The 25,587-nt window shown below is 44.4% G+C and overlaps 1 protein-coding gene across 1 annotated transcript in view; it reads right to left on the bottom strand.

The window, feature by feature from the left end:
• The window catches only part of MALRD1 (MAM and LDL receptor class A domain containing 1), a 516,028-nt gene that overhangs the window by 13,644 nt on the left and 476,797 nt on the right, over positions 1–25,587 (bottom strand). Inside the window, exons 36-37 of the mRNA XM_059729363.1 lie at positions 3,523–3,605; positions 3,333–3,429 (exon numbers count right to left, since the gene is read on the bottom strand). Coding sequence (XP_059585346.1) covers positions 3,333–3,429; positions 3,523–3,605 — 180 coding nt within the window. The remainder of the gene's footprint in view (positions 1–3,332; positions 3,430–3,522; positions 3,606–25,587) is intronic.

Raw genomic sequence — 25,587 nt, 5'->3', positions numbered from 1 at the left:
GAAGAATGATACAATTAAATAAAGGATTTTTCATTATGCAAGTCATAGCTTTAAGCCAGCAGGTGTCACAAGCTTGCTCGTATTCCCTGTAAGATGGTTTTCTGATGAAACAGACTTTCTCCATCATTTGCAGTTAGTCTCCAGATACTAAGGTTGTGTCACTAACTAATTCATAGCATGCCCTATGCCATTGCTCTTGAGATTTTAATGGATTCAGAATAATTTTTAAAGTATTGTAAGACAGGGGGATTACAGAGGTGCTTAGGAAAGACCAGCTGCAAATGTCTGAATGGGTAGGGGGAAGTCTCACAGTAGTAAGGAAAAAGCAGATCATATGTAATCCAATAGAAATATATGACTGGGAAACCAAATTGTGCCTTATTCGTTCAAGCCAAAATCATATTGCATAAAGACTATGGAATCAGTCCATTTCTAAGGATAGAAGCTCTTCCTCTCTCTAACACTTTTGTGAAAAATCATATCACTACACAAAAAGTTAACACAAATCTTCATAGTGAAAACAAGCTGTGGTATCGTATCACCACTTAAATGATGTCAATGCAGGCTGGAAAACTGGAGAAGAAGTGGGTGACAGTCCAGTAATTTTCATACAAGTGCTAATGCACATGGCTGCAGGCAGCCTGGAGAGCACCTCCTGGAGGTAAACTGGGTGGGGATTGAGTCCCCCATAGGCAGGGAGGGGGCAAGTTGAGCAGGGCTGGGGCTAGGGATCCTGCCCAGCCAGGAGGTGTGTAGGGCTTGGGAATCGGGCCTGCAATGTGTGGCTGAAGGGCCCTGGCAGGGAATGGGACAGGACTGCGGGCAGTTAGTTGAGAGGGTAGGGGTGGAGCTGGTTTCCTGCTGCTGCATGCAAACTCTTGGGGGCAGGAGGAACCCATGCCCCCCAGACCTATGTGTGGGGTGGGGGTGGGGGCAGGCTGCCTGCTGCAGGTTCAGGCTCCCACCCTGCTGCCCTCTCCTGGGGCCTTCGCAGCCCAGTATCTGCGACCTGCACTGCAGGGAACAGCGGAGCCACACAGGGATCTCCTTGCCACTGTGAGCTCCATGCTGCCTTCACAATGGGTCCACCATGCACAGGGGCAGTGTGGGAAGCGGCGTGGGGTTGTGTCATTCACTGCAGCCCTATGCACAGAGGACACATCACCAGGACAGCATCAGGGCAGGGGGGACCCATGCCCCCCAGATGTGGGTGCAAGCTGCCCACTGTGGGCTTGGGCTCCCACCCTGCTGCCTTGGCGATGGGTCCTCCATGCACAGAGGCAGTGGGGGGAAGTGGTGCAGGGTTGTGCCATTCCACATGCGAAGGACACATCACCAGGGCAGTGAGGAACTCACAGTGGCAAGCAGCTTGCCCCCCAGAGCTGCCCCCATGCACAGATCCAGGGGGCACAGGTCCCCCCGCCCCCAAGAGCGTGCACAGCAGCAGGGAGCTGGCCCCACCCCTGCTGGAGCCTACAGCAGGTAGGGAGGAGGCATTGGGGTAGGGTGGGGGGGAAGGAGAGAGCCAGGGTCCATGGTCTGCTCCACTGCAGCAGCTGTGGCCTCCTGCCAGGGCCAGGAGCTTGTGGACCTTGGTCCCTGACAAAATAGCCCTGGCAGCTGAGGGCCTTTCTGGCAGGGCGGGGGGGGGGTGGTGGCAGGGGGTTATGGGTGGGGATATGGGGCACTAGCAGGGCCATGGGGCTGTAGGGGGAGGCGGGGGGTGAGTGAGGGGCACCAGCAGGGCTGTGGGGGCTGTGTGGGGTCTTTTATTTTAATCATAGTGTTTGGGGGTTTTACCAGAGAATTTGCAATTTTATCAGGGAAAACCGGGATCCCTGCTTATAAGCCACTTTGAGTCCAGAGGTTTACACAGTTTTCCAATGATGTTTGGAAACAGAGTGTAGGTCTGAGAGCAGTACTATAACTGGTGGGAGTGACCTGGGCACTAAACCTGGGTGGTGACTGGGAAGTGGTGGGGACAAAGGAATAGAAACGACTACACAGCCAATGCTGTCCCACTTGTGCATCACTGCCACCCAGGGCACTCAGGCAGCACATTACGCCTCTGGTTATGGGAAGATGAACAGATAAGGCAGAGTGTTGCTAAGGTAACTCCAAAAGTCCTATCATTGAACTGTAAGTTTAAGAATTATTTGTCAAACAATCTGAAAGAGTGAATTACTAGCTAAAAAGATCTTCCTTCATAACATTATAAAAACTGCATTACTTTCTCTCATCTACTTTTGCATATTTTTAATGTTTCCGTTTAGAAGACATTGTATATATTGGCATGAGAAAACATGAGGAACCACATTAGTTTCTATTTCCACAACACTAACAGCACGATACACTTTATAGGCAAGACAGCAGCTCAGAAAACTACACAATTTAAATCAGTAGTGCATAAGCTATTAAATATAAACATAAGACAGAAGGTTAGGCAGGGTGGCACCTTAGAGACTAATTCATTCAGAGAGGCATGAATTTTCATAAGTGGCAGCTTGCTTCATCAGATGCTATGAATTCATGAAGTAGGCTTTCATGGACTAAAACTTATGCCTATCTCAATGAGTTAATCTGAAATCAGGCAGAAGGGAGGGCAGGGTGGCTACTTCAGAGACTAATACATAAGGTGAGGGTCTATGGGAAGTGGTGGAAGAGATAGGAGCAAAGCAGGGTGAGTGGGGAAAGGGAGCACATAAATCAGTGGTTTCACAATTCTTGTTTTATTCTTTATTTAATTATAGCTATATAAATAAATAAAGCTTTTAAGTTCTTCTATACTAATGGTCCATTGGAAAAGTGATTCTATTCCATTTGATTTCCCCATACAGGGGGAATGCTTCAGAAAGAAAACTTCTTTAATGTTTTGCAACTCTTAAGAAAGCATCTAGAGCAAAATTCTGCTCCTTTAGGTATACACAATGCCTAGTGTCTTTAACAGGAGCCATGAGTTTGCATCTAAGAATTGAATTTGGCCTCAGAGGTTTTGAGAAACCGCAGACATCTCCTATGTTTTCCCATTTAACCATCAAGTGAAAAAAATAATGGTGTTGCTGAGCTCTGATGAATCCTGTAATTTAGGGATAACCACACTGTGTTGCACTTAAGGTATTCTAAGCAATTGAGATGTGTTTCACTGTTTCCAGTGTGGGGTCCACTAAGGTCAGTTGTCTTGCAAAACTGGGTTTTATGGGTTTTACAGCTGCATAGTTCAGGCAAATAGACTGAGGGGAGATACAAGTTAAAACCAAAGAAACTGGGCAGCTGTCCATTTCTTTGTGCCACATTTGTGTCTAATTTTGTAGACAATAAAAGGTTTCACTTACGTTTTGGGCATTTTCCTTTTTGAAAGGAAACAGAAGACAATGACTGCAATTTCGATCAGCAAGAGAGTTAATCCGACACCCAACCCGGTCCAAATACCTGCAAGGTCAGATCAATCAAAGAGATAAATAAGCAAAAGGAAACTTGAAAAGAATTGCTTGAATACTATTTATTTCTTTCCATCAAACCCACCATTTTGAAGGAGAATGGAACCTGGTGCTTGGGGAGTCGTAACCTTAATGTGGCAACGATTTCCTCTCCATTCTTCTACACATCTGGGAATGAGATAAAACATAGTTTGTGAGAAAGGGAGACCTAGGAATGCTTTCAAGCTATGAAGCTGGGAAGGAATGACAGAAAACTCTGGAAATTGTAGCTGAGAATGCAAGTGCTTCTGGGCACTTATTGCTGAACCTAAAAAGCTCTTACAAAATTCACTAACTTTAGGGGCAAAACCTAAGGAACAAAAATGCTTATTGAAAATATCCAAAAGAAACCAGAAGCATTAAAAAAATTGAGCACAACTAAAGCTGTATCAGCACAGTCTGTCATCATTCACCCTGGTTTTTTATACCAGTACCTGAAATATGGGACTCATCATCTCTTTGGCTCTTTGGACTCTTTGGCTCCAGTAAGAACAAAATACATTTCTGACTGGAGTGTCCAGGCCACCCAGTGGAGAGGAATGCATGTGATCTGGGAAAGGAGAGGAAGAAATAGAGAAACAAAGTCTGTCTGTCTCAACCTTTGTTCTTTCTTTCCTTTTGAAATACAGCCCTTCACCAAATGTATATTCAAAAACAAACCAACACAAATAAGCCACTAAAACCTTTAAATGACTCAAAATTTGCAGTTTGTTTTACTTTAAGTGCCTAGAGATTCAGGCTGGAATCAGTAGAGCACGCTCTCAAAAATTCCTCTTTGTAAATGAATTTACATACAACTGAGAGAAAGAGAGAAAGAGAGTATGTTAGCTTAGTGCTGAGACGTAATTGACCTATGAATCCATAAATTCAAAAGCAAGAATGTAATCTCAATTTACAAGGTGTCTGTCATTCAGGTAGGTATCATGGCTGGCTTCCTTTTACACACTTTGGTCTTGGACTCTATTTGGGCTTCTGTTACCATTTTGCTTTAATGCTTCATTTTGCTTCAAGTAAAACACATGGGGGACACCTAGGCCACATACTCATTGGCATTATTATTAGAACATATGGGAGCAGATGCATTGGAGCAGACTCAATTAATTGATTCAGTTAATTGAGTCTGCTCCACATTCTAATTAGAATGCTGCAATATTGCTGCAGTGTCATATATATTAAGCCCCCATACATTTTTAAATGGCTGTGAGGTGCTTTAACTAAACCTTGTTAAGTGAGGTTTAGATAAAACATCCGGTGGCCATTTTTAACTATGTGGGGGCCTAGAACCACTCTAATTAAAATGCCATCCATCCCACCTCTGAGCATATGTACAGACACCCCTAGAGATTAACTGATTCAGAAAGGCATGTATGCTGCCCCCTACAAAATGCTTATGACTCTCTGAACCAGATAGTCTCTAAGGTTAGGGATAGACATTACCCATAAACCAGTTTAAGTGATCAGAAACTGGTTTAAACCTGTAACACAACAGATGTTAAGTTCAAGTAAACCAGTTTGAACATGGCTGAAACCAGTTTGAGATAAACCTGGTTTAATGTAGTATCAGACTTAACTGATTTGGGTCAAACCGGTTTATGAAATGTCTGTCCCAGACCCCTTGCTGGTTTAAGTTAAACTGGACTCCCCCAGCATTCCAGCATGCTCCCTGTGCTGGGCAGGGCTCTCTGCTCCACAGCTGAGCTGGCCCCTCCCCTCTGCTCCCTGGCTGGAGGTCAGCAGAGACTGCAGCCATCTACCTGGTTTCCCCCTCCTCCTCACCTCCCTTCTGCCTTACACAGACACCTCTCAGCATTAGTTAGCAGACCACATGCTAGCTACAGTCCATGATGGGGCAGAAGGGATAAAGGCAGAATCAACAGGTAGCTGGTAAGGTCCCTCTGTTGTTTTTTTCAATGGGATGATAAACACTGAGTTAGGGGTGATAAACACTGTTATCAATTCCCTGCTGTGCTGGCTGGGAAGCGGGGGAGACCCCTCCCTAATCAGAGTGTCTTGCCAGGGCTTGGCCATGCCCCCCTCAACTCAGAACTGTAAAAGGGAAGGGAAGGCAGGTCTAGCGCCCCCTGGCTTCTAGCCTGAGCCACTGCATTTCTGGGATGTCTGTGTAGTTACAAACTGATTCAGCCTAGCTAGGTTAGACTAACCTGCAAACTTGAATCAATTCAGGCTTTTTGAATGTCTGTTCCTAGCCTAAGGTGCCACCCCATCCTATCTTCTGCCTGACTTCAGAGTAACCCAGCTAACCATCTCTCTCCATTCAGAGGAACATACAGTTTTTAATTAAACATAGGGAAAAACTAGTTCTTTTCAGTCGATATATGTATTCCAAACTTGACACGATTATCTAGGCCTCTAGGGCCAAATTGAACCCTGGTATAACTTCAGTTATACTAGGGAAAAATCTGTCGTGCTTTATTTGCACAATCAGGTAGCTTCAGAAGGGAACACCATTGCCAGAATTGCCAACTCTCACAATATCATCACAGTTTTGGCTTCTGCTTGACCCAGTCCCACAATGATCCTTTTTACTGTAAAGGAACAAGAGAAAAGAAATATTATTCAACAGCCACCTGAGTTGTCAGAGTGCTTCACTTGTCAATTTCAATTATTCTTTTAACATAATTTTGGGAGTGCATTAGTTGTAGATATACAGAGAGAACTTACTTTCATGTGTATTACACACAGGGCATATCCAAACATGCAGGCATGTGTGCTTGCAGCAGCTCAAGTAGCAGTGGCACAAATTGGTGACAGAGATTTGTGCCTCAATACACATGCCTGAACATGTACTTTGGTGAGGGGCAAGTTTTGCTACTTGGGGCCAAATGATCCTGCCCATCTCCTGGATCTTCACACAGGAGCAGCTAGAGGCTGAGGCCAGCACCTGTGCTGGCCCCAGCAGTATAAAAAGCTGCCCTGGCAAGCAACTCAGAGCTACTTGCTTTTAGGAGCTTCTGAGGCCCAGTCATTTGGTATATGGGAACACTGCCCCTTGTGTCAACTGAACTGCTGAAGCAGCCCTAAGCTAGAGTGTTCCTCTACCCACTGCAGCAGTCTGGCCATGGGGGCTGCTGACTAGCTGTGACCTGCTCCCACCTGCGACAACATCTGCAACCTTGGACCTGTGGTCCCATGGCTACATGTCTGGCAGACCTGGGTGGGGACTACACAGCCACCTGGGATGTGGTATGGGCACTGTAGCAGAGACATCTGCACCTCTGGGCCAGCTAACAACGGGCCTTGGCTGCACAGTTGCCATTTGTGTGCCATTGCTGCCATTTCTTTTACTGCCCCTACTTTGCTGTCTGGGCAGCTATTGTCTGGAATATGTGTACATTGTGGTGGCCTGCTCTGAACTGTTGAAGTGTGTCCTCTGCCCCAAATGGCCAGGAGTCTTGGTGTTCCCTGTTTAAAAATTGCTAATTCTCTGATAAGAAACCCCAAATTCTCTCATTAAAATACCCCAAATCTATGTTCTTCTGTGATTAAGATGAAACCCCACTATATATAGAGAGAGATAAGTTGGGCAATGTTTTATTGATATATTTACAACTTTAAAGCAATGTGGAAGCCTATCAGTGCCTCTGTCATCATAATAGAATAAATTCTAAATATCTATACATTTTTTGTCATAGAAAAATCAGAGCTGCTCCTGCTCCCTTTGCTTACCAGGATGTGGGGATGGCTGCAGCTGGTCCAATAGCTGCTTTGTGGTGCTAAGCAGCACTGATATGCCAGTGCCCTTCCCCTGCCCATGTCCTTGTCCCTCACTTGCAACCCATAGCCCCACCAGTGCCCCTCACTCCTGACCCAGAGACCTTGCCTTCCCCCCACTCGCTCCCTTCTGGTAGCAGCTCCATCTCAGCACTAGGACATGGGTCCAGTGCAGCTGTTCCACCTGTGGCTCTGAGGACTGCCACCTTTACTGTACTGCTCCCTGTGCCTGTGCCCAGGTCCCAGTGATCCCCATGCTGTTCCTGTGAAGTCCTCACCTGGGGCTGGGCAACCCCCAAATTGTTCCTGGAACCAGGAGCTCCTCCAGGCTGGGGCTGACTGCCCCAGCACCGATGTGGGAATAGAGCAGTGCTGCAATTGCTCCTGTAGCTGTGGCTCTGCCAGCAGGTTCCATCCTGGTGGCTGGGCATGCAGGGTGTGAGATTTGTGGGGGGGATGTGGGGTTTGCAGGAGAGAGTGGGGAAGGGGTGTGGGGATGGATGTGGGGTTTGTGGAGGTTGTGGGTGGGTGTAGGGGTTGTGGGTGGGGTGTGTAGGGGTGGGGGTGTTTGTGGGGAGGGGTTTGTGGGTGGATTGTGTGGGGATTCACAGGTGTGGGATTTATGGGGAGTGTGGGGTCATGGGTGTGGGGTTTGTGGGTGGAGGTCTGAGATTTGTGGGTGGCTTTGTGCGGGGTTGTGGGTACTGGGTTTGTGGGTAGGGGTGTGGGGTTTGTAGATAGATTGTGCAGGGGTGGGGGTTCCACCTGAGTCCCAGGGGCTATACATGGCACACAGAACCCAGCTCAATGGTATGCACCTTCAGGCAGAAGTGGGCTGACTTCTGCTGCCATCCAAAGGAGCCACACAACATTGAGCTGGGCCAGTGCCTGCCTCCACATGCCCACCATGTGAAAGCTGGAGTGAATCCTGCCCAATGTCACACAGGCCACATGGAGGGAGAAGCTGGCCCAGCCCAATGGTGCATGGCTCTTGCCTGCAGTGCTGGGAGTCCTGGGTGGTAGCAGGAGTTGGCCTGGTTCTGCCTGAAGGCATGTGCCAGCAGGCTGGGCTAGCTCTGTGTGCCATCTGTAGCCCCTGGGTCTCAGGTGGTGCTGCATGCTGCTGGGGGACTCTGCCTGCAGTAGGCCATGAGTGCCCCAAGGGCCCACTGTTGGCTGCTGCCACCGATGGTGGGGGCTGTGTGCTGTGGTGGGGTGGGCAGGGGATCCACCCTTCCTACACAGTCTCACCCCCACCCATACAGTTTCCCCATACCCACACAGCACACATTTGCCCCACCCCACACAGTCCCCCCCACACCTCCACAGTCCCCCCACCTCCAAGTCTCTGGGGCCAAGCCACTGCTGCCAGTCATGCCCCACTTCTATTTCCTCCAGCAAACTGAGGTAGCATGCTGGAGCAGCAGGGACATGTGGCAGGCATAGAGACACTCTGGCAGGGTGTTAAAGTGTCTCCTTGGAGGACCCAGCCTCCAGTTGCGTTGTTTTTTTCCAGTGTGTTTTCTTTCATACTGGAATTCCCTGGTATCAAACTGAGAAGTCCATGCTGCAAATATGCAGCACAGTCAGCATTTTGTATTTTGTGGCATGCCTCCTACAGCATCTCAAACTGCTTTGAGAAACCACATCAGGCATGTGCTTGCTTGTGTGGACACGTTCACAATGTAAATGTTAAAAGAACATTATTTAGGGTTGCCAAGTTAAACATTCAAAATTCAGAGTTTTCTTTCTTAGGAAGGAAGAAAGATTTCACAGATTCAGAGTTTAAGGTCAGAAAGACTAGTCTGATTTCCTATATATCTCTATTATGTTTCCACCAGTCACCCTGACACTGAGATAAATGATTTGCTTGACTATAGCATAGTTTGTGTTGTCTAAAGGATATCCTCTAGAAAGGCATTCAGCCTTGAGCTCAAGATATCAGAAGATGGAGAGTCCACTGTTTCCCTTTGTAATTTGTTAAAGCAGTTAAAAACATTTCATAAATAGAAAATGCACTTGTTAGAAATGACTAGCTTCAGATTCCAGCTGCTGGTTCCCATTATGCCATTCTCCTCTAGATTAAAGAGATGTTTGGTACCTGATATTTTCTCCCTGAGAAGTACTTAGCACACTGTAATGAAGATATCTATCCTTCAGTCCTTTTTGATAAACAGATTTACCTAAGTCTGCTACTGCAAGGATATTTTTTCTACTTCTTAAGTAATTTTTGTTGCTTTCCTCCCACACAGAATTCCCCTGTTACCCAATTTTTCACCGTGCTTTGGAAAAGTCTGGCACAAAAACTAGATGCAATGTTATAGCATCAGTGTCACAACTGCACAGAAATTCACTTTCTACTCTCTCCAACCAGGACTGTACTAGTCCTTTCTACCACAGCATTAAACTAGCAGCTTACCTTGTCCAGTATGACCTCTAAATCATTTTTGAAGTCATTGCTTTCCAGGATACAGTACTTGAACCCAGGGCCTCAGCCCATCAAGTGCAGCTGCTTATCCCAGTCTGCCACCTTCTCAGCTGAGCAGAAGTATAGGTAGTCAGAACCTGATATCTGGGCCACCAAGCCACCCACCCAAAATAGGCCAACCAAGGTCAGATGACTTTACCCTTTCTAATAAAACCCCTGTACTGGAAGGGGAAAATCCAGGCAACAAGGCTCAATCTTGTATCCAGGCTGCCTCACCCTTGGCTTGTGCCTCCACTGGCTCTCTGATGGATTTTCTGGCAACCCAACTCAGCTTGCACACAAACCATGAGTTTGGCCTGACCCTTTGGCTCTCTAACCTGACTCTAGTTTGATCTCTTGGATACCAGACCTGGCTGGCTTCCTAACCCCCTGCTCTATCTGACCCTCTGGGTCTCTGACTTGGTTCCCCGAAAAGATTTTTTGGCTTCCTGGCTCCACTACAGTTGGACTCTGCACACTCCCTTCAGATCTTAGTCACTTCTTCTGACCCTGGTTGACCCTCAGACCTGGCTGTTCATGACCTGGCATGACAGTACCTATAGTTATGGGTGGCATTTCATGTTCCTAGATGTAAAAATGACACGTAACTTTGTCTTTGCATGTATTAAAACACATTCTGTTTGAATGGGCCTGGCTTACCCAAGCCACTCAGCTTACCCAAGTGACCCCAAACCGCTGTCTTGCTTTCATAATTATTCACAATACCACTCTGTGTCATTTGTAATTTTTCTCAGTAGTGATATTTACTTTTATGAGAAAAATATTTAGTTGCATCAGGTATGTACCAATTCTTGTGAACCTAACTAGAAAAGTTCTCATTTGGTGACAGGATCCTGGTGGCAATCACTTTTTGATCTCCCTCGTTGGGCAATTCCTAATCAGGTAAATGTATGTTAGCACCATAGAATACTAATGTATTAATCAGAATCTCATGTGGTAATAATTCAAGGGTCTTACAAAAATTTGAATGGGCCCAGATTCAAAATGTTCTTGTAGGCACCTCTTCTTTAGCGTTGCAACCCCAAAAAGTGTGGTGCCTTGAACCAAAAATGAGTTACACACCTAGGATCCCCATATGGTCAATAAAGAGAGTTATCTGCCTCCAGAAGATGATCCAGAGTGCCTTGGTGCTGAATTGGGATGTACCTTTAAGTAGCTATCAAGAAATGCTTGTCTATCTTATGTATTTGAACTTCCACTTCTTATAATTTACAAGCCTGATTGATTCAGGCCTGAAAAGGAAGCCTATTCATTGCCTTGGCATCCAGAATATCCAGAAGGTGTCTTACCTGACCAAATACAGCAGTTCTCAAACATCTTGTGTTCTTGAACATAGTACCACATCTCTCATCTTTTGCATAATAGCTAGTGATTAGAGAGCCCTTTTCCAGGGAACAGGAGACCTGGGCTCTAGGACCTCTTAACATGGCAGGTCTCAAACCCACATATCGAATTTCCCAGGTTGTAGCACAGACTAGGTGGGAGCACCCTCTGTCATTACCCTGTTGATGCTGTCCCTCTGGCAACCAATGGCCTGAGATTCATGAGACCAGAAAGAAAGCATGTAGTTTAGCAAGGACACTTCCTCAGGGAGATGGAAACTGAATTCTGGCCCCTATGGTAATCTTAGGATAATTTCTGTTTTTAAACCAGTGTCTAAAATAAATTTATAAGCAGTCCTGGAAGCAGAAATGAGATTCTACATTCCAGATGTGAACCATATACCTAACTTGTGCCCAAATCCTGTCGAAGCAACTGTGAAGAAGACCTGGATACAGCCTTATGTGTATTCCGTCTATACAGTTACCGTTATTGTTTCACCTTGTAATTGCATCAAAGAATGCAGTCAGGTTAATTTGACAAAACCTGCTTTCCATAAAATCATATTGACTGGCATCAAGTAATATTCCTATTCTTTATCAACTGAATTGTACATCAGCTTTTCCTTGGAATAAAGTCAGACACACTGGTTTACAGCTAGCAGAATCATCACTTTTCTGAACACTTCTACAACACTAGCATTCTTGGGGTCTTCTGGAATGTCCCCAGTATTCCACATTTCATTAAAAATGTACTGTATAGCGGGAGGCCAGACATGTCCTTAGTCAACTTTTGGAGGATTCTTTGGTTACCAGGCCTACTGATTTAAAAACGTTGATCCCAAGTAAGGGTCTAACATTCTATGGATATAACCAATGGACTGAAACATCTTCTGATACACAGATCATACTGCTTCTTCACAAAATGGAACAGAACTACTTATTGAATAATACTCCCTCTTCTGTATCAATACAACAAGTTTTGACATCTCTGTTTGGTAATGTGCTTGTGCTAGTTAGGGTTTTTTTTTCTAATTACTGTTTTCACTCCACCATTGAATCAAGATAGCCTTTTTGACTAAAAATGTCCTCTTCCTTGGTAAAGGAAGTCTTTAACTGTGTCCAGGAAGTACTCAGGGACAGTGAGAGCATACATATTCAAAAACTAGTTGCTCCTTCCTGATCCTGGATAAGGCACAAATTAAAGGCATACATAAATAGTTCTAATATATTCTATATTCAGACAGGGTAGCTAACTTAGTGATGAGGGCTTTAAACTAAGTTTTCTGGTGGATGGAGATGAAAGCCCTGAGAAAAGTGGCTTGACCAGGGTAAGTGGGTGACTAGGAGGAAGTGGATAAGTGGGTGACCAAGAGGAAGCACAAGTAGGAGGGGGCAACAGGGAAGGTGTTCTTATTTTAACTGAGAAACTGGGGCAATCAGCTAGTTACCTCAAGTGTCTGTACATGAATGCATGGAGCCTGGGAAACAAGCAGGAAGAACTGGAAGTCTTTGTACAGTCACAGAACTTTGACGTGATTGGAATAACAGAGACTTGGTGGGATAGCTCACATGACTGAAGCAGTGTCATAGGTGGGTATAAACTGGTCAGGAAGGACAAGCAGGGGAGAAGAGGAGGAGGAGTTGCATTTTATGTAAAAAGGCTGTATAATTGCTCAGACATTCAGTATGAAACTGGAAATAAGTTTGTTGAAAGTCTCTGGGTTAGGATCACAATGGAAAGCAACACAGGTGATGGTGTGGTGGGTGTCTGCTATACACCACTAGACTAGGATGTGGTGGATGGTGGATGAGGCTTTCATCATTCAGCTAGCAGAAGTTTCCCAACCACAGTCCCTGATTCTCATGAGGGACTTCAATCACCGTGACATATACTGGAACAGCAATAAGGCAGTGCATAGGCAATCCAGAAAGTTTTTGGAGAATGTTGGGGACAACTTCCTGGTGCAAGTGCTAGAACAGCCAACTAGGGGCTGTGCTCTTTTTGACCTGTTGCTCACAAATGGGAAAGACTTGGTGAGGAATGTGGAAGTGGATGGCAATTTGGGCAGCAGCAACCATGAAATGATTGAGTTCAGGATCCTGAGGACAGGAAGGAAGGAGAGTAGAAGAATAAGGACCCTGGAATTCAGAAAAGCAGACTTTGACTCACTCAGGGAACAGGTGGGCAGGATCACCTGGGAGGCCAGTCTGAGGAGGAGAAGAGTTCAGGAGTGTTAGCTGTACTTTAAAGAAAGTATGGCAGAAGACCAGTTTGGCTAAGCAGGGAACTCTTTGGTGCACTAACACAAAATAGAAGCTTATAAGAAGTGGAAACCTGGACAACAACTGGAAAGGAGTACAAGAATATTGTTCAGGCATGCAGGGATGAAATCAGGAAGACAAAAGCACAACTGGAATTTCAGTTAGCAACGAACACAAAGGGTTAGAAGAGTTTCTAAAAGTATGTCAGCAACAAGAGGAGGATCAGGGAAAGTGCAGGTCCTTTACTAAATGGGGGTGGCAACCTAGCCAAAGAAGTTGCAGAAAAGGCTGAAGTACTCAATGCCTTTTTCACCTCAGTCTTCACAGACAAGGTCAGCTCCCAGACTATTGCACCTAGCAGCACAGTTTGGGGAGAAGGTGAGCAGTCAACAGTAGCTAAAGAACAGGTTAGGACTATTTAGCAAATCTGGATATGTACAAGTCCCTGAGGCCAGATGGGATGCACCTGAGAGCGCTGAAGCAGTTGGCTGATGTGACTGCAAAGCCACTGGCCATCTTTGAAAACTCATGGCAATTAGAAGAGGTTACTGATGATTGAAAAAGGGCAAATATAGCACCTATCTTTAAGACAGGGAAGGAGGAGGAACTATAGACAAGTCAGCCTCACCTCAGTTCCTGGGAAAATCATAGAGCAGCTCCTCAAGAAATCCATTTCTAAGCACTTGGAGAAGAAGAAGGTGATTAGGAACAGTCACCATGGATTCATCAACAGCAAGTCATACTTGACCAACCTGATTGCCTTCTATGATGAGATGACTAGTTTTGTGGATACAGGAAGACCAGTGGATGTGGTATAACTTGACTTGAGCAAGGCTGTTGATATGGTCTCCTTCAATATTCCTACAAGCAAGCTAAGGAAGTATGGGTTGGATGAATGGACTGTAAAAGTGGATAGAAAACTGGCTGGATCATTAAGCTCAGAGGGTAGTAATTAATGGCTCAATATCTAGTTGGCTGTTGGTATCAAGTGGAGTGCCCCAGGGGTCAGTCCTGGGGCCAGTTTTGTTAAATATTTCCTTCAATGACTTGGAAGATAGGATGGATTGCACCCTCAGTGAGTCTGCAGATGACACCAAGCTGTGGGGAGTAGTAGATATGTGAGAGGATAGGAATAGGATTCAGAGAGACTTCAACAATTGGAGGAATGGACCAAAGAAATCTCATGGGGCACATCCCCATGAGCATGCATGTGGAGAGGCATGTGTTTCCCGCTGGACAGACAGCTGTGCTACATATTTGTGCTGCTGGTTTTTGTCCAGGACAGATCCCGGCACATGCAATGTGCTGGCCCCAGCAACCTTACCTGGGGTACATGTTGCTGCCATGTGCACCATGGATACTATATGTGCACCACGGATGCTATTTTCAAAGCCTTCCATGAGATCAACTCATTTAACTGCTTAACCCTGCATGGCAATCACCAAAACAATATACAGTGTGTAACAGGGAGCCCTATGAGTCATGGAAGTTGCTACAAGGGAAGGTCAGAGACCATGAGTAGCTCATAAGGCAACAGGAAATGAGGGCTAAGACTGCATGTAGCAAGGTTTGGAAAGGACCCTCTGGCCACACATGGACAAAAGTTTATTTAGGAACCCTGGGGGCAGCCTCTCTCTTCACATTCCAATTATTCCATCAAAGGCATGGCAGGAAAGGAAAGGCAGGGATACCTTAGGGGCAGGGGCAGGGCAAGAGCTGTATGGCTACCAGGGGACATCTTGGTCACCCCTAAATCCCTGATTCTGTTACACAGTGGAACAAAGAACTGTTGATTTTAAGAATACATATGTACAGAAGACAGAACTTTCTCAGAAGCTTGCTGGCAAACCTCAAAAACCCTTTACACTAACTCCATGTAAAAATAAACCTAAACTAAATCACAGCACTAGAAATAAAGTACCTGCTGTGTGAAAGGAAGAGGCATATTCATGGATTCTCCTTATGGGCTTGAATCTCTACTACTTTGTGCTCTGTGTTGTCATTTACATCTGTGCAAAACAGGAGTAAAATGTCTTTATTTCACTTTGTTGGCACTTGTCATTGACTTTGGAGAAGTGAATATGATGAGTTGGGGTGGAAGACAGTATAAAATTAATTCCTTAAACAATCTTGGATCAGTTTCATAAGACCCCAGAGTAGACGGGCTGGCCAAGTTCTAGATCCTATAACTAATTAGACTGTAAAATCTGCTGGCCAGGAATATGTTTCCTTGCATCTTTGTACTACAAATAATACAATGATGCCCTGATCTAGATTTGAGCCTTTTGGCAGGTAAATATATAGAAAGTAAAGACAGATTTCTTAGGACTTCCTTACATAAATATAGTTTTGGTGTCTTACTTGATGGGCCCTGATATACACAATTCTGAGGTCAACTTTATTGATCTAACACAGTGGTTCTGAAATGTTTCAGCCTCCAGGCACCCCTTTAGAACTTTGCTGAATTTCACAGCACCCCAGTTGAGAGTCACTGAGCTAGAATTCAAATTCAGAAAAGATATGGAAGGCTGCTTTGAGGCTAAAAAGGTTGAGAACCACTGATCTTGCTGTTGCCAGATAACAACAGTGAAGGCAGGACCTAATCCTGCTCTGTCATGCTCTTTCCACCACCTGTTCTTTCCCCATCACTGTCTCACTACTGAGACAGCTCCTGCAGCATCTTCCACGCTGGCCCTGGGAGTGTGGCAAAAGTGAAGGGGATAAGTCAGGTTGCAGCTTTGGCTCCACATCCATCTGGGCACTGCTGGGAGCATGGGAGCAACTGGCATAGGGGCTGTCAGGAGCAGGAGAGAGCCACCACAGCGACAGCAATCCTGAGGACAGCATCTGCAGGCACAGCTCTGGTATCTGGGGTAGGTGCAGTCCACTGGACTCAGAGAGAAGAGCATTTACCCTCCTCACACAGGAGCTGGACTGTGTATCACAGTTGAGCATCCTGGTTGAGTGTCACTGCTCTAACAATAGGCAGATCTATGCAGCTTGTGGTACATATTTGAGTGATAGGTCACTTCTAGTTAACTTAATGAAGGATAAAACTCATAATCGCTCCTCCACTTTTGTGCCTGAACCATATTCACTGCATTACTTTCATTTAGACTCATGATAACTTGTTTCCTTGGAATAATGCTTCCCAAACTTATTCTCAGAATGACCCTGTTTATGGCCCCATTTCCTCTCATGGCCCCTCACTCCCAACCCACAGCCTCCCACACCCATGACCCCATCCACTGATGTTGCGACCCCGTTTGGTGTCATGACCCACAGGTTGGGAACTGCTGCCCTATAAGATTCCTCTCTGATTTGGGCAGCTGGGGATAAAAATACATTTTGTGGTACAGAGACATTCCTGGGAAGAGATCAAACATGTCCTTTTCTGGACAATGCATTAAACCTCCAAAGCAGAGGTAGCAAGAATTTTGAAGATTTTTCTTAATAAGCCTTTCTTTCCATGAACTAATTCACTCTATTTTTAAGATAGGAAACTTTTTAAAGTCTTTAACTCCCCTGAGCTGCAAAGTTCTGAAATTCCACATTATGTATATACAACTAATTTCCTTGGACTAATTTGCTTATTACCTAATTAGCAGCAATGAATTTTCAAAAGTATTAGGTTTATATTAACCATTCAGTTCTATCTGAAATGGGCAGATAAGCATTCCTATCCACTTCAGAAAAGGCATTATCATAGTGAAAATGGGATGAAATAGAGACAAGACAGACAGATAAGCCATACTTAAATCCTTCTATCCCAGTACACATCCTGATCTATCTTTCCTGACAAAATGTCTTCTGCTATTAGCAAATTTCAGATGGGAAAGTCACCCTGGACTAAGACCTTTCCAATTTTGCTTCTAGGATTTCTAACTCATTACTCACTAATACCTCTTCTGATAATGCAGGAAGAATGAACTATAGAACTGATTACGTTCCAGCATGCAGGGCTTGTGGTCATGGCCCATTTAACGGAGATTTAGGAATAAGAAACGGGCAAGATTCCTTTCTTTTCATGCTCATTCAGGAGAGGTGTGATTTACAAGAACTTATCTGATAAAACACTGCTATATCTCAGACTGCAGAGCCTTCCACTGAAAACTGTACATGCAAAACTTAAAACAATTAGAAAGGATGTGTATGTTTCTTCCCATTCCCTTGTTTCAAATATAGCACATGCAACTGGGCAAAGTGGATATAAAATACTAATGCTCTGATGTGATAAGATTATACATGCCAACCTTGATCAGGTATAAATGACTGCACAAGAGCAAGGCTGTGGAAAATCAAGTCCCTGACCTCCAGCTCTAGAAGCACTTATCACTGAAAAGGAAAATCATGCAATGAGCTGTATTTTCAATGAAGAGCTTGATACATTTGAATAATCAAATGCTGAAATCTACTCTTTCCTCAACAGCAATAATTACTAACGTTTCAGAATGAAGAAGGTGATTCAATGTAAAACAGAATTCTGGAGTTCTTTTTTAGAAACATGCTAACCATTGTCAATGCATTTTATTGGTTGCACTTCCTTTGAGAGTACTTTTCTAGTATAGGACTTGACAAATGGTAGTTCTTTTAATCATGAACAAGCTAAATGCATTAAATATCTGTTCTGCTCTTTCAAAAAGATGACACTTTATGGGTGCGTCCAGATGAGCCTGCACATGCCTCTTGCAGTGTCTCAAACCGCTTTGAGATGCTGCAAGAGGCTTGTGTGGGAATGGAAAAAGGTTCCCCATATCCAGGGGTCAAAAAATCCCACACAGAAAAAAAGCAGGGCAGGGCTCAGTCCCAGACAGTGCCCTGAGGCAACCAGAGGCTGGGTCCTCCATAGAGATGCTCTGGCTGCCAAAGCATCTCTATGGTTGGCCCTCGCCCTGGTGCTGAAACCTGCTGCCTGCCTGTGCAGGGCAGGCAGCATGCCAGCAGCAGGGAGCTGGACCCAGGCTCCACTGCTGGTAAGTAAGGGGCTGGGGGGCTGGAAGAGGGGACCATGGGGAGAACCCCGGCCAGCCCGGCCCACTCCCCCAGCCCCCCCCAATCCCTGCCCCACCTGGACCCATCCCCCCGAGCCCCCCCCCCGATCCCTTCCCTACAGATATCTCATCTGGGTCTGGCAGCTGCACAGCAGGTCACAGCCAGGCAGCAGCCCTCACTGACAGACTGCTGCAGTGGGTAAAGGGTGCAGGGAACTCTCAGGGCTGCTTCAGCAATCCAGCTGGCACAAGGGGTAGTGCCCCCAGGTACCAAGTAGCTGGGCCCCAGAAGTTCCTGAGAGCTAGTAGCCTTGAACTACTTGCCAGGGCAGTTTTTTATACTGCTGGGGTCAGCACAGGTGCTGGCCCCGGGCTCTAGCTCCCCCTGGCTGCAGATCAAGCAGGAGCCAGGCAGGGTTATTTTGCCCCAAGTGGCACAATTTGCTCCACTCCAAAGTGCATGTCCGAACACGTGCACTGAGGCAAAAAGCCCTGGTTCAAATTTGCACCACTTCTATTTGGGCTGCAAGTCCCAAGCATTATTATTTATGTTCAGTAAAATTTATTTAAAAGACAGATTAAATGTCAGAAAACATTTTAGCATAAGCTAAAAGACTAATTATTTTGATAATGAAAGTATGCTATAATGAAAGTATGATAATGAAAGTATATTATCCTATTGGCTTATTTATTTCAATCTACATATGTAAAAAGAGGCACTTAATGCTTAACTGTGGAATAAAATATAAAAGTTAATGGTAACGTTACAGCAATGAAGAAAACTTCTCACAAAGCTTCCTACCTGTAATCAGACCCAACTCCCTCAAAACCCTTGCCTTTAAAGCAGCAAGAGAAAATAGACGGGGCTAGAGACACAATAAGCATCACAGCTGTAAAAACAACACCAATACAGCCTGGAAAACCAAGGGCACTGACAGACATGCAGCTCCATGCTGTAACTAATGGCACTTCACATAAAGTGCCATGAGTTACAGCGACCCCCCTACCCCTGATCCAACAGACGTTCGCCATTTGGTTGCGGGGGGGAGGGGAGGGGAGGGAAAGTGAGCTCTATTTTGGAGCTGATTCAGCAGACAGAGGCTGCTGGTCTGCAGCCTCTCTCCCTTAACCCTGCCACCTCCCCCCAGCTTCAGTTTCAATCCATCTGCCCCTCATCTAGCTCTGGCTGGGTAAACCCCAGCCTGGAGCTCCCTCCTCTCCCTTCTCCCCCTCCCATCCTTCCGAGAACACTAAGATAAGGGCTGGGCAGCAATAACCCAGCCCTGATTCCAGGCAGGGAGAGACAGAAGTTAATGAAGGTGCTCTGCTTTGGAGCACCTTCATCTGAACCCTCATTACATAAGAGTTTATTTGTTGCATGGTCAGGCACTTTTAAAGTACTCTGCAGCTGGGCACATCTGTCAGGGCATGCCTATAGAGTGTTTTCAAGGAGCTGATTATGTGACATATGTCACTTTTGTCAGTGCTCCGAGTTTCAATTTTTGGTGCAAAGTTATTGAAGTTACTGGAACTGCTTCTGACATGCAGTCCTTGCAATAACAAATGTAATGTACAGAGTTAATCACTCTCTTCTCAAGGAACTACACTTTTCCTGGACTGTGAGACCTATTTGTATCTTTTATTTTCAATATTAACATTACTGCAGTGAAAACATAACACACTGCATCCTGTGTAAATTGAACTGTGCTCATCAGTTCTAACAAAGGAGCAAACATCTGGGTGGAGTCAATCATAAGATAATTATAAACTCCCAGTGTGAAGTGACCCCAAAAAAGGTTATATAGGACATATCAGGACTGATAGCTCTGATCATAATAGGGAAGTATTAAAACTTTTGCACAAGGTAGACATTGTCTAGAACAGGGGCAGGCAATTATTTTGGGCAGAGGGCCGCTTACTGAATTTTGGCAAGCCATCGAGGGCCGCATGACAGGCAGTCAGGGGCAGACAAATATTACTTTTCTAAATTTTTTAGGAGCCCCGTGGTTTGGATAGACTGGCCTGGCAGGCCTCATGTGGCCCGCAGGCCGCATTTTGCCCACCCCTGGTCTAGAACAATGTATACACCTTCTGGTGATCCACATTCAAAAAACATGAATCCAAAATGGAATACACGTAGAAAAGAATGGGAGGCTAACTTAGTGTCACTAGGGCTTCTAGAACAGGGGTGGTCAATTATTTTGGGTGGAGGGCCGCTTAATGAACTTTGGCAAGGCATCGAGAGCCACATGACAGGCAGTCAGAGGCAGACAAATATTAATTTTCTAAATTTTTTAGGGGCCCTGCACGCTGGATAGAATGGTCTGGTAGATCGCATCCAGCCCACGGGCCGAATTTTGCCCACCCCTGTTCTAGAATGATTGGGGGAATGTTGGACCAATGAAAAAGAGGAATCTAAAAGAGCTCGTTTAATCTAGTTGTGCCTGTTCTTGATGACAGTATCAGAGATAAACCCCAGGAAGGAAGAAGAATGAGTTCAGTTAAAGGACAATGCTGGCAAAAGACCAAATGGGTATTAACTGACCACACTTTAATTTGGAAATTTGAAGAAAGGTTCTAACCATCAGAAGAGTAAATTTCTGCCCTTCTTGTACCCCATTGAAGCAGATGGCTCAGTATTCAGTATCCCAGTGGTTCTAAACTTTTATAGAGTCAGGGGGACCCTCTATTACTTTTCTGAATTTAGCAGCATTCAGAAAACTAATTCACTCGTTTTTTGACCACAGATTTGATGTTGCAAAGAACTCTCTCAGAAAGACCACACTACATCAGAATGTTTTTGACAGTAGAGATTCCTATTTGAAATCTCTTTATCTTATGACTCATATGTAGGTGTTTTCATGCCTAGGGGCCTGGTTACACAGTAATTTTGGTTGGCTTCTGGAGCTCTTAACACCTGGATTGTCTGCACATTAATACCTGAAAATAGTTTTAAACACTAATTATGCAGCTCAAAGTTATGCCTCTCCAGGGCAGGATTATCTCTGATTTGTGTTACCCAGCTCATGTTACACTAAGGTATGGCCACTCTAGGTTACATTTTCATAGATTCATAGATGTTAGGGTCGGAAGGGACCTCAATAGATCATCGAGTCCAACCCCCACGGCCTGCCAGGCATGATGTTTACATTTACATTAATTAATGTAATTAATGTAAATGTAAATGTAAACACCCCATGCCCCACACTTCTCCCCAGCCTGGATTGGGCCCACTGCCCCCCCTTGCACCAGCATCCCAGATCCCTACTAATCTCCTTGCCCCCTGCTCCACCCTGCTTACTTGTGGCTGCCCCAGTGTGGCTAGTTAACTCTTCCCTGCCTGCTCCCTTGGGACAGACAGTGCAGCCAGCTGCAAGTAAGTAATACCCTGGTGATGGGTGGGGAGGCAGGAGGCAGGGGAGAAACCTAGAATGGGAAAGGGGGGAATTATCTTTCAACCCTCTAGGCTCCTGCTGGCCTGAAGTTTAACTGCTCCAAACTCAAGCAAGTACTAACTCCCATCAACATTTTTGCTCCTCAGAACATACTGTGTAACAAGGCCCTAACATAGCTAATATTGTGCAGCACCCTGTGGTATTCTCAAAAAGATGTTAAGAAACTTGGGTTGAGAATCACTTTAATATACTAAACGTAGCTGACATATACTTCAAAGGAAAGTATAGAAAGCCCTATAACACAAAAGAGTTAATAGGAACAACAGGAACAAAAATTATTAAGGTGCAGTTTGATACATTGAGAAAAAGGGATTTTTCTATATTTGTAAACATCATGTAATTGCCTATGATAGTAAGGAACTGGACTTGATGGTCCAGGAGGTTCCTTCCAGTTCCATGTTCCTATGGGCTAAAGAGAAATAAAAATGTATTAAAGTTCACAGTGGACAAATGTAAGGTAACCAAGACTGAAAAGAATAATATGATGCATTCATGCACATTGCTAAATTAACTATAACCACACAGACATAAGACCTGGGCAATCTTGGTGCTGACTCAATGGATGTACTTGCTCAGTCTACAATAGTCATTAAAAAAAAAGCAAGCAATGTGGGAAAAAATTAGATGGTAGCGTTTGATTTAGGGAGGAGAGGAGCAGTAGGGACATTATAGAGGTAAGCAAAATAACAACTGATGTAGGGAAGGGAAACCAGGGGGTTCCATTTATCTTTTCACAGTTCAATTGAACTGAAAAGAAGCAAATTTTATATCGATACAAAGGAAATTATTTGCCACACAGTGTTTAATTAAACACACAGACACTGAGATTTTAGTGTTAAACAAGGATTTCTTTTTAAAAATAAAGAATACAGAACTTCACTCCTCAAGGTCTAAGCCAACCACTTACTGATGGGAATACAGAAGAAACTTCCTCCCTTGGCAACTTACTCCCTTATTGGATGTGTCCCCACAAGTGGGAACATGCATTCCCTGTGCGTAAGGTCAACAAGAACTTTATGTAGTAGGGGAAAAGGCAAAGAATGTGATAGCTTGACTAGTATGAAATCAAGCTGGTCAGAAAAATTCTGAAATATTTTTTATTTAAATTTGCAGACTCCTCAAAACTTAAATGTTATGTGGGGCTGATTCAATTTCAAAGTTCTGACAGAAACCAGACAAGTTCTGCAATTTTCTTGGTTTCCTGCCAGCTTTGTGGCCATCCACTGGAGAAAATAAGAATAAAACCAGATTTTGAAATACACTCCTATGCAAAATGGGACCCTATTAGTCTACTCAACTTCAGTTTTACATTTAAAGTGGCATAAATATCAACTGCCCACCTTCAGCTTGAATTCACTGGGCCTGATTCTGATGACATTTACATTAATTTTGAACAAGAATACTGAGCTCACTGGAATTACTCCAAATTTAAACCAGTTTCATACCCACAGTATCACAGTTTCTTTTACACTCCTAAAGAAATCTCTCTCTCTTTCTCTCTCTCTATGCAAATCACTTGCTTTAGTCATTTGCTATTGTGGCTTGCCACTTTTTGGTATGCAGAGCTATCTCCATGCAATATTGCACAATCAGAGCTATGTGCAAATGGAAAACTGTAACATTTGCTTAACTCTTCAGTGAAAAAGCCACAAGGAAAAGCTATTTAATGTATGTATGTGGCATACATTTTATTTTATGGCAGAATTTGGCCCAAGGAACTGCAGAAATGAAATGAAACCATGATATAGTAGACAATCAGATCTGAAATCTGTTGTTTCAAATGCAGTCATTTTAATGTTATCTTTTCTCACCTAAAATAGCAGCTATTTTGAGGCTAGGTTCAGAGATTTTTCACTGTATAAAATAACATTGCTGGCTATCAGCCAGAAATGCGACAAACCCAGAAAACTACTTCTGGCACTGAACAAAAGAAAGGCTTATCCTAGGTTCAGTAAACAGAGAACTGACTGCCTAGCCAGCTAAACCATTAAACAAAATAAAACTTACAAAATATATTTTTCCAGAATAAATATTTGTTTTATTTTTATGTAAATGCCTGTTTTTAATGGAAGCTTTCTGTGCAAAGACAACATTGCAACACAGTTAGATTCAGCGGACAACCTACCAAATGACGCTGTTTTGTTTAATCCTAACTGGTGCTGACATTAGACTGCAGCATGTCTGAAAATAACTGAGGGGCTTAAAGGGATATAGCAGTAAACACAGTGGCCATTCACCACTGGAGAGGAGAGTTCAAATGGTGGCTTAAGTTGCAGTGATTATCACTCCATTGGTTTCACTGTAGCCCATAGCTTTGCTATTTACAAAAGGACTGCCCAGTAAATTCCCTGTGCTGTCTAGAAACTCTAGAGAGTAACAGCAGGGATACAGATAAAAAGCTGTCTGTGTCAGTTGGGTAGAATTAAAAATTACTTATCAATATACTAGCACTAGGACCTTACCTATGGGGGGTGGGGGTAGAAGCGGGGAGCTGTTCTGATGCCTACCCCATCATACAGGCACATGGAACTAGTGGAAAGAGACTAGCAGTAGTGTGGCTGAGCCTGATCTGAAACCAAGGATCACCTTTAACATCAGCCAGTAAATCTACCCTAGGAATTTCTGCTCAGGCAGCTATATCAGCACTACTGCACCAGTGCAAAAGTCTACTGTATAGGCAAGCCCTATCTTCTGATATTTAACTAAGCTATTTTACTGATTTGTTATAGTTCCCTGTAAGGGCTGACAGTATCATTCCTACATCAGTATGTCATCTTTATTCACTCTGTTCTCTGCTTCTTTCCTTTTCTGCTCTTTTGTTCCATTCTACTCTCCCCACTCACTTCCATTTCCTTTTCTTGGTTGTCCCCCCTTTCACTTTCTCTTCCTTCATTTCTCTCCACTGCCAGCTGAAGGGTTTGGTAAGAAACTGGGTTTGGGTTGGCTTTTGGATTTACTACCCTGAGCTTTTCTTTGAAAAAGAAACCAGGACCTAATTCATAGAAAAATCTTTTTATTTTGGAGTCTTTAAAACTGAGTGCTTTGCATGTCTCATGATAGGCAATCAGAATGAGTAGAGACATGAAAACATAGGCCCAACTTGCAGTTTTTAAGGGCATTGGGATGGAACCTGCAAATGGACTAGGAAATAACTTGAACTTCTGTGCATTGAAAATCTTATGGAGAGGAGTAGGGATGGATCCAGAGGGGGTGCAGTGATGTAGCTACACCCACTTTTGGACTGGAGTACATTGCGGGAGTCCCTGAAAACTGTTTAAAGTTCCTAGAGCAGAATTTACCCAACCACCCCAATCACTGCTGCCCAGTCCCCATGCCCAGCTAGCCTCCACACAGCCCAGCTTTGTGGGGGAGGGGATGTGTCTCTGAGCATAAATGATAAGGGTGATTGGCTTATCACCTGCTTTATGGATTAAAATAAGTCCCCAGCCACCCCCAAGGTGCCAGCACAGATGGGGAGGATGAGGTTGGGAGCAAAGGGGTGCAGACATCTTTGCGATGTAGGGTACAGCTACTCCCCTTTGGAGAATCCTGGAATTGCCCCTGTGGAGGAGCCTCCCAATGTTTGACTACAATGGAACAAGGATTTTTTGGGAGTGATATCTTTTATTAGACCAACTGCATGGTTGGGCTGATGTTAGACAAGCTTTTGAATGAATAGCATTGTTTTGTATTTGAATGTTGGTCTAATTTAATCAACGTGGTTAGTTAACAAAAACTGAGTTGATATTACTCAAAAAAATCCTTGCCTCTTATAATTCCTGAGCCATTATTGCTACATCATCACTCTAACACTACATGACTATACTAATTTATTGCTTAGTCAACAGCAAAAGTCCTTCG

Source organism: Alligator mississippiensis, chromosome 5 (assembly GCF_030867095.1).
Source record: "Alligator mississippiensis isolate rAllMis1 chromosome 5, rAllMis1, whole genome shotgun sequence".
Lineage (NCBI taxonomy): Eukaryota > Metazoa > Chordata > Crocodylia > Alligatoridae > Alligator > Alligator mississippiensis.
This window is presented reverse-complemented; position numbering and strand designations above follow the sequence as displayed.